Source organism: Doryrhamphus excisus, chromosome 5, assembly GCF_030265055.1.
Source record: "Doryrhamphus excisus isolate RoL2022-K1 chromosome 5, RoL_Dexc_1.0, whole genome shotgun sequence".
NCBI classification, from domain to species: Eukaryota; Metazoa; Chordata; class Actinopteri; order Syngnathiformes; family Syngnathidae; genus Doryrhamphus; species Doryrhamphus excisus.
In genome coordinates this window covers 22,317,800-22,332,242 of record NC_080470.1, presented here as the reverse complement: position 1 = coordinate 22,332,242, position 14,443 = coordinate 22,317,800, and the positions used below count along the sequence as shown (strand labels likewise).

The 14,443-nt window shown below is 40.3% G+C and overlaps 1 protein-coding gene across 1 annotated transcript in view; it reads right to left on the bottom strand.

Annotated features, from left to right (window-relative positions):
- tmem131 (transmembrane protein 131) overlaps window positions 1-3,423 on the bottom strand; it is a 47,992-nt gene extending 44,569 nt beyond the window's left edge. The window contains exon 1 of the mRNA XM_058072745.1: window positions 3,117-3,423. Coding sequence (XP_057928728.1) covers window positions 3,117-3,240 — 124 coding nt within the window. The 5' untranslated portion in view covers window positions 3,241-3,423. The remainder of the gene's footprint in view (window positions 1-3,116) is intronic.
- Window positions 3,424-14,443: the final 11,020 nt, after the last annotated feature.

The window sequence follows — 14,443 nt, the reverse complement described above, 5'->3', positions numbered from 1 at the left end:
TAGCAAAGATAGCAAAAGGTCTTTCGCTGTATGCAGGTGGTGGGGTTGTTGACCTGTATAACAAGGCCTCTTGTCGCCCACCATTGTTGCTGAGGTTGGACACAGTCAGACAGTCATTTCAAACTTGTTCGAACATCCTGAGGGTTCATTCATTCATTCATTCATTCATTCATTCATTTTCTTCCGCTTTTCCTCACGAGGGTCGCGGGGGTGCTGGAGCCTATCCCAGCTGTCTTCAGGCGTGAGGCGGGGTACACCCTGGACTGGTCGCCAGCCAATCACAGGGACAATTTGGAGTGGCCAATTAACCTAGCATGTTTTTGGAATGTGGGAGGAAACCGGAGTACCCGGAGAAAACCCATGCATGCACGGGGAGAACATGCAAAATCCACACAGAGATGCCCGAGGGTGGAATTGAACCCTGGTCTCCTAGCTGTGAGGTCTGCGCGCTAACCAATAGACCACCGTGCCGCCATCCTGAGGGTTATGGATCAAAAAAGTCCAGTGGTAGACCTTTTCGAAAGAATGTCACCGGCCCTGAGCCGGAGGATACCATTGGCTGTCCGTCAAGACACGGGACCATCCATCAGCCCAAATGATAGTTGCTACTGGTGCCAAGTGCGGTCCAATACACCATCACACACCATCTACCGAAGACGGCTTCTAAGAAAAAAAAACTGTCTTCAAAGGCCTCGTCTCCAACAGATATAATTTATTCATCTCCAAGAGTCATTCACAAAAATAAAAACTCCACAAAATTGCCTGTTTGGATTTTTGTACGAGAACACCAAACACGGGTCACTGAAAAGATGAAAGAAAGTTTTATTCTCTGAGAAGAAAAATATGACCTTGACGGTTACATCATACATATATGACCTTGACGATGGCTTCCAATGTTTACTGGCATAACAAGCACATCCAACCTGAGATGTTTTCCACATAGCACAGTGGAGAGAGGGCACCACTATAATCCTTCAATGGAGCTTCAGGTTGTGCAGGGGCGTCAAACGGCAACTGGCTATGCGGAGATGTTGCAGGGGGCAGGTCCACGTCTGTGTGGTAATGAGGACGAGACAACACTGCAGATCACAATGTCTGCCTGACAAAGGATCACTCTTTTGGACCATCCAGCATGTTCCCCTGATCTAAATCAGCAGGCAACAAACAACTCAAACCAAACCAAGGACATGGTGTGCATTACCGCCATCTGTGGAACAGAATCTAAACCCTTCTATACTTTATTCACAAGTCCAGTTTTTCTTTAAAAAGAAAATATATATATAAAACATGTCCCGCGTTTAATTATAAAATATTAGCAAGATTGAATTTGATCTTTTCCTGTTTAAATTTATCCCGGGTGCGTTCTTTCAGCGCATGTTCAGATATGACGTAACACGCAGCTCCAGACGTTCTTCAGTTGTAAAAATGGAGGCGAGCAATCAACACTGGACTGCTGCGGAACGTTTGTTTTTGATGCAAACTAAATTTCAAGACTGGATGAACAGAAAAAACGGCAATACAGAGTTATTCCAACAAGTGAAAGAAACACGTGATGTTGATGTTTACGTTTTACTGCACATGCCACATTGAAAATTCTGTTTATTTATAGTTTATTTATATACAGGAGATTGGAATATTCCTTTCCATGTATACCATTGTTTTTGGAAAGATTCCATTCGGAAAAAGGAAAAACTCCTCACGTAAACGTGGCTACTGATATTGTTATATTTTCTTCCACCTTTTCCAAAACATTTCTACCATACCATTCCATTTAAATTGAATCTTTGTTGACCTCCCCAAAAAGTGTTTCTTCTGCATGCAGTCAAACTGCATACAGTGTATACAGATTATAGCCCTAGATATAACCATCAGATACACTATACACAATGTCCATTTAAGAAATAAAACCTTGATTATCTAAAAAAGATAAAGTAAACAATTGGACGTTCATTATTTAGTGAAATGTTTTATTTTGTCTTGTGAATGTATTGCTTGAATCGAGAAAAAAAATTCCCTAGACTACTTGATTACTGAAACATTGAGATAGTTGCAGCCCTAATTATTACTTGCCCTTTTGTGTTATACGTTTAATTTCTACAATGTGCCAAGGCCAATGACAAATGGCCCATCAGGGTTGAGATTCGACTCTCATTGACTGTTAAGTGTTCTTCATAGCATGAACAAGGGTAATGAAAGCGAGAAGCCCTGGGCATGATTGCAGATGGAGTTAATAGATGCCAAACAGTCATTTTTTTATTGCAAATGTTAGGAGGAATAGGAGGCAAAGGCGTTTGCAGAGGTAAATAGCAGTAAATCGCAGTAACAGACCGCAAAAAGAGTGCAGTATGCAGAATATGCACAAGTTGGCGGGTCTGATTTGTTGAAACTGTCAAAGCATATCAAAGAGTAGTGAGGTGGAGGTATAAAAAAAAACGCATCCAATAGAATCAAGTGGAACAGTTAGGTGGGTTTCATGCTCCTGAGTGTGAGAGGCAATTAGCACTCATCACGTGCCATATTCTAAGCTTGCGTCATTGCAACACAAAACAAAATGAAAGGCCACATTTTCTTTGCTTTCGATTCTTTCAAACCACATTTCCCGGGAAAACCGTAGCCAGCTTCCAGAGTTGACACAAACAGAGCTTATCTCGGGCGCGGACGGCAGCTGGCCGTGGATCACCGTGACCTGACAGGCGGACACCCGAGCCAGCACAGAAATGACACACGGCTGTCACTTGTCCAACACTCCAACCCCCCCTTTCTCAAGCTGGGAACCATCCCCAGGGGTCAAAATCACAACGTTGGGCCACGTTTACACAAACTAGCGCCACCTGACTACTTCTTCTCGGCGTCAGCCATTCAATAAGAAATGAAGACAAGTCTGAAGGTGGCCATGATGCTTGTTAGCATGTTAGCATCACGTAGCCTGGCATGACAACACAACCCAACCCGCTAGCGACGTCGGCTAACGTCACCGTCCAAAGCTACTGACGCCATAGTGCAACGTAAACACAAAGTTAAATGTGTGTTAGCCAGCGCCTAGCTGCGATTTGACACAAATAAAACACTTCGGTCACAAAAATTGACACTCAAAAGTTAGCCAGTGAGTCACTAACCTTGTTTACTCGCCCGGGTCATGTGGATAAAAACAATAAATAACATCCTCAACAATCCCAGACGCGGCGATCTCGCGTGTAAAATATGGCGAGAAGTCCTGTGGGCTCTCTCCTGGATCGCCATGCCCGCAGCTCGTTCGCTTATAGGAGAAAGCACAGTGCGAGCGAGAGGAGCTGCCCGTGTGAAGCTCCACCGGTTGCCTCGAGCATAGCCGTGGACCCAAGGCTACGTAGTGGACTGAGCTGCTAACTCTTGGAGCAACAGCAGCTTTGAACATTAGCCTCTCCTCTCTGTGTGCGCCGTCTCTTCTTCTATTGCATGAGTGACGTATCAAAGGGTAGACGCGTCCTGTCATCGCAACACGGTGGCGTGTGCTGCTCCCTGCTGCTCGGGAGGACAAACCGCAATACACCGTATGATAGTCAATACAGCCCGATTCATTCATACTTTTTCAGTAAAACCTCCCATGTGTGGCTGTACGGATATTTTGTAAGCAAACTTACAAACGAAAGACAACTACAATATCAATAGCCCCTTTTCGCCAAAATATCAATCAGTAACAGATCACATTATTAACTTTTTTTAAATTGATTACATATTATATATATTGTACTTTTAAACAATTTATTCACATTTCAATATATTTATGCATCACATTTTTCTTTATTTTCCTGAAAATATGTTTTTTTTGCTTATCCATATCTTATCTTTTTAAGTTTATTTTCTTTATACGGGAAGCAAAAAACATTTAAATGACAACATGTATGCAAAGGAAATATTGTGTCAATCTGTAAAAAGATAAGAAAAGTTGTTTAAAAAAAACAAAATCACAAAAAGGATCACAAATGATGGGGAAGATTGTTGATTTGGAGCAGTGCACACACATAAAAAAGATTGTTATATTAAAGGCTGTACGGCGGAGGAGTGGTTAGCGCACTAGCCTCACAGCTAGGAGACCCAAGTTCAATTCCACGCCATCTCTGTGTGGAGTTTGCGTATTCTCCAGGTACTCCGGTTTCCTCCCACATTCCAAAAACATGCTAGGTTAATTGGAGACTCCAAATTGTCCATAGGTATGAATGTGAGTGTGAATGGTTGTTTGTCTATATGTGCCCTGTGATTGGCTGGCCACTAGTCCAGGGTGTGCCCCGCCTCTCGCCCGAAGACAGCTGGAATAGGCTCCAGCACCCCCACGACCCTTGTGAGGATAAGTATAATGAATGTTATATTAAACTCAGGTCTTGTGCCCGGGGCAGCTGATATTTGGGCAACTTTCTGCAATCAAAGCGGGTGGATGCGGACGTCAACAACATCTACACCTGCATTCTGATATCTGGCAGGAATAACAACACTACACCTGCAATGCCAGCATCCCCAAGAAAGCACGTGACTTAAAAAAGGAGAAGACTAAAGGCCTAAATCGAAGACCAAAAGAAACCAAAACACTTTGTTATCAAAGACATCAAAGAACTGGACATATTGAAAATGACACCATCTGGATGACAAAGATAAAAAAATCACAGAAAAAAAACAAAGACTTACACATCTTTGAAGTCATCAACAATTGATTTTAAAAATATTACGATAATTATTGATTAATGCAAATTATAATGTCATATTAAGCAATATCATTGACTATCACCAGTAAGTTATTGCTTAGGTTATGTATAATGTAGTCCCAAATGTACAGTTCTCCTGGCAACCTCCAAACCAAGACTTGTCAATCAGATTGCCAGATGGAAAAGCGTGATTCATCACTCCAGAGAGCAAGTCTCCTTTGCTCTATAGTCCAGTGGCGGCATGCTTTACACCACGGCATCCGGTGCTTTGCATTGCAAAGGTGATGTATGGTGATGTATGGCTTGGATGAAGCTGCTCGGCCATGGAAACCCATTCCATGAAGCTCTCTGTGTACTGTACTTGGGCTAATCTGAAGGCCACATGAAGTTTGGAGCTCTTTAGCAATTGATTGTGCAGGAAGTCGGTGACCTCTTTGCATTAGGCACCTCAGCATCCGCTGACCCATCTCCATCAGTTTACATGGCCTACCATTGGTGGCTGAGTTGCTGTTCCCAAACTCTTCCATGTGGCCAGGCCAACCTCCACACTTTATGTTAACTGTTAAACCTGACCTCCAAATGTTAAAGGAACAGTAACCCCTAACAGCCCACACACTCATGTATGAACATAAGGGGCTCTAATTTTGTGGCGCAGAGCAAGGTGGCGCAGGATGGTAGAGTGTGGCCTAGCCCATGCAGTGGTAATTTGGTCCAGTGCACCACTGTGTGCAGCCAATTTGGTAATTTGGTAGACTGGACTGCGCCAAGTTGGGCGTGGCGGCGCACCAGGATAGGAGACCACATGTTCAGCTTGGCACAGTAACAACTTTGTGACAAAACAGCCCGTGAAAGGTGCGGGGGGCCTGACCTGGTCTATTCGGGCCGCAGCGAAGCGCAGGCGAAGCGCAGGCGAAGCGCAGGCGAAGCGCAGGCGAAGCGCAGGCAAAGCGCAGGCAAAGCGCAGGCAAAGCGCAGGCAAAGCGCAGGCTCCGCTGGCCTTCCAGACCAAGACAATGGCGCAGCAGTGCGCACTTCCTAGCGTCAGGCAAGTCGGGTGTGTCCCGAGTCGTCAAACGACTGCAGCCACCGTTCTTTCCCCCGGGGCGGGCAGAAACACCGGCGGCGCCGATTAAGCCAAAAAAGACACCCTTGTTCGGCTGTGCACTAGACAAGAAACACAACGTGTACAATGCTTAACGTGTACGATGCTTTAGTTCACCTCCACACTTTACGTTAACCGTTACACTTGACTGCCACACCTTAAAGGAACAGTAACCCCTAAAAAAACGAACCCAATCAGTGAAAATCATGAGTAGGTTGTTTGGCCATGAATGAGTCAAACAATGAAAGGAAAGGCCAAGAAAGAGTGTCCACAGTAGACACGGCGAAAGAAAGTGTGGCACGTCGTAATATAAGTGGCGGTTTCATGTTTCAATGTTTTGTTGGCAATATCTATAGCAACACAAAACACCAGACCAGAAGTTTGGCCTGTGAGGACGGTGTTTACATGAGGACACTGTCTAAAAATGTAGCAAAACATATTGACAGTAAAGAAAATATGTAGTTTTGCGACATTTTTACAGACTATTTGCTGCTTTGGCTCCATGCAACTGCAAAAGGAGGCACTTATAAGATGTTTATGACCACAAAAACCTCGCAGTCAGATTCACAAACACTTGGGATATCATAAACGGCCTTCCCACGGGTGCTTTTATTGCACTGAACGTGCAATGAGGTTTAAGCAAATGACATGAAAGGAAAGGAAAAATGAAACTAGCAGTTAAATATTTATACCTGTAGTCACTCGGGGGTTACCTTTGATAGGCCGTGCTGTTGTTGTTTGGACTATTTGAGCATTATTATGTGACATATAAAACCTCTCTATATAGCCATCTGGTTAATGTATAGTTGTCAGGGTTTTGCTCTGTGCAACACAATGAACTTCAACAAACAGTGTTGTCACTGTAAAGATAATACTCATGCTTAACTAATTGATAAGTGGGGACAAAGGTTGGCTTCTTTTCTGCAAATGTAATTCAAAACACTGTCAAAGTTGGCTTTTAAAAATATATATATAACTTGGTTGCATTGTTCTAATAAAAAGTTTCTTGTCTTTGTCTGTTTTTTTGGCACTGGCAAAGATCACTTTTTGTCTGAAAAGGAGTTTGAGTGTGTAAAGAAGTGTTGCTAACAATATCTAATCTTTATATCAACACATCTTATCCATCTGTAAACACATGCATGAAGAAAGATGGACCTTGTGGCCCCTGAATACTGACCATAACACATACACGTGATTATATACATACATGTACACACATATACAGTACTCTCCAAACATCTGAAATAGTTGTTTCAGCAGTGCCATGTGTCACTCATGCAGTATCGTGGGCGAATTATCGCTCCCCTTCTCAACTGTAGTTGTAAAAAATGTATTAATTAAAAATGGTCGCTGTTTGGTGGTTGACTATTAATAGCTAAAAAAATATCTAAGATATACAGTATGTAGTATTCTAGTATTCTGTAATGTTCCATTATTGAGACATGGCATTAGATTACTGTTACACTGCATGGAGTCAGCCATGAAAAGATGTTATCCTCCCATTTAGTGTGGAAGTGGGTAAGTTTTTGTCTTGTCTTTCTCACTCGGTTTTACACCCTTTCAGTTAGAATACAGTAAATAAATTGGAGGCTAACTCGTTAGCTTGCTAGCTTGTCAATGTTTAAAGCCATGCGCCTTGTGTTCATGCAGTGAACTGTAATCTGCGCATTACAGTTGAGAAATAAAGAATAAGGTGACTATAAGTGGGCTATTTCATGACTACAGGGCTCCAGCAATGGTAATGGTTTGATTTGTTGTGTTGTGAAATGTTTATTGTCCCACAAATTATATTATTGTCCACATTTTTTGTCTTATCTATGTATTTGTCTATTTACGTCAGGGCTGTTGATATTGCTAACTAAAAAATAATATACAATAAAAAAGTTACACATATTTGTATTAGTTCTATCAACATGTTATCATTTTACAGTTATATTATGCCTTTTTAATACCTATTTTTCAACGTTTATTTTATACCTATAACTTTGGACATCTGTGTGTGTTTCACCAGGAAAGTGAGGTGTCTTCATCTCTGTCTTCTTGGCTCCATTGCTGGTCAGGAGCTGGCATGCACTGTGGAGGGGTTTATGCAGCTTTCAGACCAGCATTGCAGAAGTGTGGACTTGAGTCATGCAATTCACTTCCCTCGTTCCCGTCGTCTTACCCCTAAAAAACCTAGCTTGATGGGTTCTGTAGGCAGGAGATGATATATTGAAATTGTTCATAATACATATTTCCTGCCATAAAGTAAGGCACATACATTTGTACTTGATTTCAATGTTTTATAGCCTACCTTTATTAAAATAAAATGTACACATTTTACAAACTGTAACATTTATTGCAAAACAACAAGGCTTACAAGCAGCAGTGTAACAACTGCTATAAAAATACAATGTATCAAATATGTATATGGAATAGAAATAACAAAATCACAAACCTTATCAAGCATAAAAACTTCAACCTGATTCGGCCTTTCTGCGACTGGAATGCTGTGTGGTGACTTCACTTGGCTTGCATGGAAGCCTGGAATGACACACACACGCATGATTGACGGGCTACAAATACTGTATTAACTCATTGTAAGTACAGTAATCATAGTAATCCGGTAACAAATATACAGAGTGATAGTAAAAAAATGTACAAGATAAGATTCCAAAAGTTGAATAAATGTTAATAATGTGGTGCGCTGACTTTAGACTTGACTCGACAATATCATCAAAGACTTAATGATTCAAACTTGATGTCTGATGACTTGAAAATACTTTTCAAAGGCGTAAAATGCGGCCCCCTATTCAAAGTATTCAACTAACCTGATTGTTTTCATGTAATTTCCACCAAGATAAAAAAAAAAAAACATTCCCACAGAATCTGCCTCATTGAACGCATCTATTAACATCCAATCAGGTGGAAGAACAAACGTGGGTGCGGCTTACATTTCTGTGAGGGCCAGACTGCTGGAGGCGGGTAGAAAGTTATTTACATGGCACACGTGTGCACACACACAAAGTTAATTAGGTTAAATTAATATATCTCAAACGTCTTCAGAAGTTAATTTGTTTGCACATTTGGTTTGCACTGATTAAATCACTGACTGAATGCTATGTCAACACTCGGAATAGATATGTCCCATGACGCTGTAAACTTCTTTTCTCGCACTAGAATATACTTTTTAATATCTATGTAGTTGTTTTGCAGTCACTGCAGTACAATGGACTCATGGAAGCAGTCACTGTTTTGAGCGACAGCACACATCTTCCGATGCCTGCCAACATATTATGTTGTCTTCCAATGCTCAGGAATGTTCTCGGTCAAGTTTCCATCCACAGCCTCACGGCTTCATTATCTCATGTGGAAGCTGATTCATTACGACGTGTCACAAGATTTGCTGCCGCCCATGAATACCAGAAATATTGTCTATGGGAGTATTTCAAGTTGGAAAAAAGGACTATACCGCCATACCACCTCGGGGAAAGTGGAAGCAAATGTTTCTGAGAGACATCATGAGCTGCTAATAACACAGACAATGCTCAGTGGTGACAAGTGACAATTACTACTTCGCATGAATTATTAATACAAATGATTTGATCAACTATACCTGTCAATTTCTCCTAATCAACATTACTATTACTACTACACTACTATCAGGAGGACCAGAGTGTAGAGGGGAGCAGCCACATGCTGTGGCCCAGCAGAGTGCACTATATTCGAATACATGCTTCAAGCAGCCGGGGTGACGCTATGGAGGTCAGGAGAACCAGAGGCGAGCAGGAGAAGTCACATTGGTGCACTGTATTCAGGCACACACTCACAGCAGTCAGTGTGACGCCAAAGAGATCTTTGGCAAACCTTGTGAAACTCTGCGGCACTGGCGTTTCAGATGGCTTCTGCCCCTAGGAAGTATACAGTGATCACTAAACAGCTTAGTCATGATAATAGAAGTCTGTCTTGCTTGCAGCGCCCCCATACAGTGTTAGAAAGGAATTGTTTTTCTTGCCATCCATATTCATTTCATTCCGAGGGCAGCAGGCGTTTCAAAGCAGTTCTCAAGACTTCCTGTAGAGGGCACAGTTGGTGTTTAAAAACAGCCAGTGTCAGCACCTATCTGTTTATACTAGCCTATGAAAACAATACATACGTACATATACATATACATATACATATACATATACATATACATATACATATACATATACATATACATATACATATACATATACATATACATATACATATACATATACATATACATATACATATACATATACACACACACATATATATATATATGTATATATATATGTAAGTGTATTTTCTGATAGTCAGGCATATATATATATATGTATATATATATATATATACATATACATATATATATATACGTATGTATATATATATATATATATATATATATATATATGCCTGACTATCAGAAAATACACTTGTTGATCAAATACAGTCACAATAGTGTGAAAAAAAAGAAGGGGGGGATCACAATAGTATTAACAATGACATACAAGTCAGAATTATGACATTATGACAAAATGTTTAAATTATGAAATGCAAATCATAATTATGAGATAAAAAGACCAAATTATGACATAAAAAGTCGATATGCAGGTTGTATCTGATAATTTTTTTGATCTCTTAATTTTGGGCTATTTATCTCATAATTATGACCTGGCACTCATAGTTCTGTCGTTTTAGCTCATAATTGTGACTTTATTATCTAAAAATCTTGACATTTCATCTCATAATTATGACTTTTTATCTCGTCATTTTGATTATGTCACAATTCTGACTTTTTATCTTATAATTTTGACTTTATTATCTCAAAATGTTGACTTTTTATCTCATCATTTTGACTTTTTGTCACAATTCGGACTTTTTATCTCATAATTTCAACTTTGTCTTGAACCAGTCATGATGTGCTATATATATCACTCTATTGACAGTTACTATGGTACCCATTATGTCATTGTATGGTAATATCAATAGCATTATTATTATTATTATTAATATCAATAGCATTATTAAAAAAAAAAAAAACAAAACCTTAAACTGTATTATCGAAAGCAGGACGTGAACAAATGTAAGTTACTGATTGTAAAAGTACCAGATGGAGGGGTAGGATTTAATAAGCTTTGCTTCTTCCTACTCCTTTTGGACATGTGGAACTGTGAACTGATTATGGGATGCACTCAATTGTAATCTGATGCATGTTCAAGTGAAATAAAACCATTACCATTACCATTACCATTACTTTCTTATCTCATAATTATGAGTTATTGTCTCATCATTACAGCTTCCCATTGTGATATTTTTTTTTCATTAGCAGAAACGAGCTTCCATCGAGTATGACAGCATATAGTGGAAAAAATAAGTTAAGTTTAAAATTTTTATGTTTATGCAGTGCGGAGCTTAGCTTGTAATGCATGAGATCCAATATTGGAGTCATGTATAATAATACTGCTTTTGTTTGTTTCTTTCAAGATGTAATTGTACTTTGTGATGATGTTGTGATGTTTGTGTGACCACACAGTCAGGAGATCGGGAAGATCTGGGTTCGCTCTCTGAGTTTGCATGTGCATGCGTGGGTACTCCGGTTTCCTCCCACATTCCAAAAACATGCTAGGTTAATTGGCGACTCCAAATTGTCCATAGGTATGAATGTGAGTGGGAATGGTTGTTTGTCTCTTTGTGCCCTGTGATTGGCTGGCCACCAGTCCAGGGTGTACCCAGCCTCTTGCCAGCTGGGATAGGCTCCAGCACCCCTGCGACCCTCATGAGGATAAGCAGCATGGAAAAGTGTTCAAAACACGACTGTAAAACATGATTGCAGTGTGATACAGAGACATGACTGTCACGCCCTGTGTGGGTTCCAAAGTGACAGTTTGAGTTTCCTGTCTGGGCTTTGGTTTCCGTTTTGCACGCTCTTATTTTGTATTTGACTTCCTGTTTTCCCGTGTCTGTATTAGTTGCCATAGTCACCCACACCTGTCCCTAATTTTGGGGTGTATTTAGTTCAGGTGTGTGCTTCTCCCGGTGTGGGATCATTTTCGTTTGTCCGTCTGCTACCTGAGTTGCTTTTCCTCCTGCTGCTGTTATTGCACAGAATAAATATTATTTACCTGCATTTGGTCCTGCTCTCTGCATCCTGGGGTCGAACCGTGACAATGACACTCCCATTACTAATGGCACTAGCACAAGCACACTAGCATAGCACCTCTGCTAATGTTGTGTCTGAGTTCAACAAGGCTATCCATATGTTGAGCATACAATGTGTCTCATAGAAAGCAACATATCACGCTCTGTCCTCAACTAAGAATCCAACCCTGGATCACATGACACCCATTGATCCCAAGTCATTGAGCCACATATTGTTCTTGAATTGAATGGAAAGGTTATCAACGTGAATGGTTTCATTCCTGGTGCGGCGTGTCAGGTGGATTTCTCATGCTGAAGGTCTGAGGAACAAAGCTGTGGTAGACTGAAGGGTTGCTATAGCAACAGTGTGTTTGGAATACATAAAAAACAGAAGGTAAACACAATCAACTCTAGCAGGATGTGATTATTTGGTCCACCTCATCAGCAGAAGTGGGTCCACAAACACTTTATCTCACACACACACACAGTCGTACTCTGGCTAAGGTGTTTTGTGGGGACGCCGTCAATGTCCACAATACATTGATAATAAACCAGACCATCAACATGAAACCTGACAACAAGGCAGTGGAAGAGCCTCTTCCCTTAGCACAAATGGATGATGCCATTGGTGTGAACGACACTTCTCATCAGGTACATTAACTATCATCGCTTCACACCAGAGTCTGAGTAAACAGTGTGTAAAAAACAATCAGACATAACAATATGTCCACTTGTATAGTCTAATATGATACAATAGTGGTTTTGAACTGAATGTCACATTTAAAAGCTCTTTCACCTTCAGAACAGCTTTTGGATTCATTTAGAACATCCTTTCCTTAAATGACCATGTAACCAACAAGCTAATATGACCAATTATTGGTCTTAAAGTGACTATGAAATATGTACGTTGGAACTGTTGTTGAAGTGTAGAAGTACATGACTGAGGCTTATTACTTCATACCTAGCTGCTAGCTGTGCTAGCTGCTAGCTGCAGTAACTATAGCTTTCCTCTAAGCTAAGAGTTAATTAACTACATTTGACAATCAAACACTTATAATTCAGATTTTTCATACACTTACCCTTTGTCTGACTTTGGCTTTGTATGTCTCACTTGGTTCCACATGGCCCCTTAATGGGCAATAAATGCATTTACAGTGGAACCTTAGTGTCAGTGTTATTCATTTGTTCCCGCAAGTGAGACTCTAACCAAAACGGACGCTAATTGAATACATTTTTCCCATAACAAATCATCTAAATCAAAGTAATCTGTTCTAGAATGTAAAAAAAATGCCAGCACAAAACATATATTTTTACAATTATAGTTTTAATGTAGGTAGGTATAAATATTGGATGCTAACTGAAACACTGAGGTGGATGCTAACCGAGGTTCCAGAGTACCAAACAGCTAAAGTAAAAGAAAATAGGGCTGTGTTTGAAGTCGCACGCATTGTTGTGAGCGTGAATTTTGACAGTAAAGTGCTGTCCCAAATCCATTACTGTCATTGTGCACTTGCCGCCACTTGACCACTGCTCTGCTTCCCCCACACATCTTCCATTTTCATCCTAAGTAGTCTGATTACACACCCTTGAGTCACCTGTTCCTCCATCTTGACTTTTCCAGCAGTGATTGGAATGATTCACTGTGATTATCAGGCCTCTTGAGTTGTTTGACAAACAAGTCTAGCGGCCATTGTTGGCTAGGTCTCCGCCATCAGCCTAAACAAGCCTATTAGCCTTATGTGTGTCTTAACTAACTATGATGTGCTGTCTATCTATGTTTGGCATGGTGGCCTACGTGGAGATGTAAACACTCTAGCGCCTCATAGGTAAGGTATTTGTTAGCTGTGTTAGCTCTGTGCTAAAGTCTCATATTAACCTCTAGTCATTTGTTGGTCTCACATAGTTGCAAGAAGATCTCTATTAACTAATGTTGGGCAAACTACTTACAAAAAGTAATTAGTTGGGCTGAGCTTGTGGCTTGCATTTCTGTACCAAAACGCTAGGGGCAGTGTTTCCCTGACAGTGAGCAACCACAATTCTTGCTGATTAGCTGTTTAGCTTCCGGTTTTGGTCATAGTGAACAATGGCAACTGTAACATACGGTAATGGTAACAGTGTTGTAAAATTTGAAGTAGTACTTAATTAGATTATCCATTACTAGAAAATAATTACAAATACTGATAGTAACCACTGTAGTTGTACTTTCTCAGTTATACTGCATGTTCACCTCTAATAAGGTGCTATTAGCTGCTAGCTTTGCTTAGCTGTACATGCTTTTGTAGCAAGGTGCTAGCCTGTAGAGTATAGGTGTCCAGATTTTTTCCAGGATGGAAATATTTTGTAAATCTGCTACCAAAAATAACAATTTTATTTTGTTAATATTACAACTATAAAAAATGTCATTTAATATTTGAAGTTTATCCTACTAACATGATTTAATTTTCCTCTTTTTGTCTTCTTAATATTTTGACTTTAGTCTCCTAGAATTAATGCTGATTTTTTTCATTTTTCTTTTTGAATT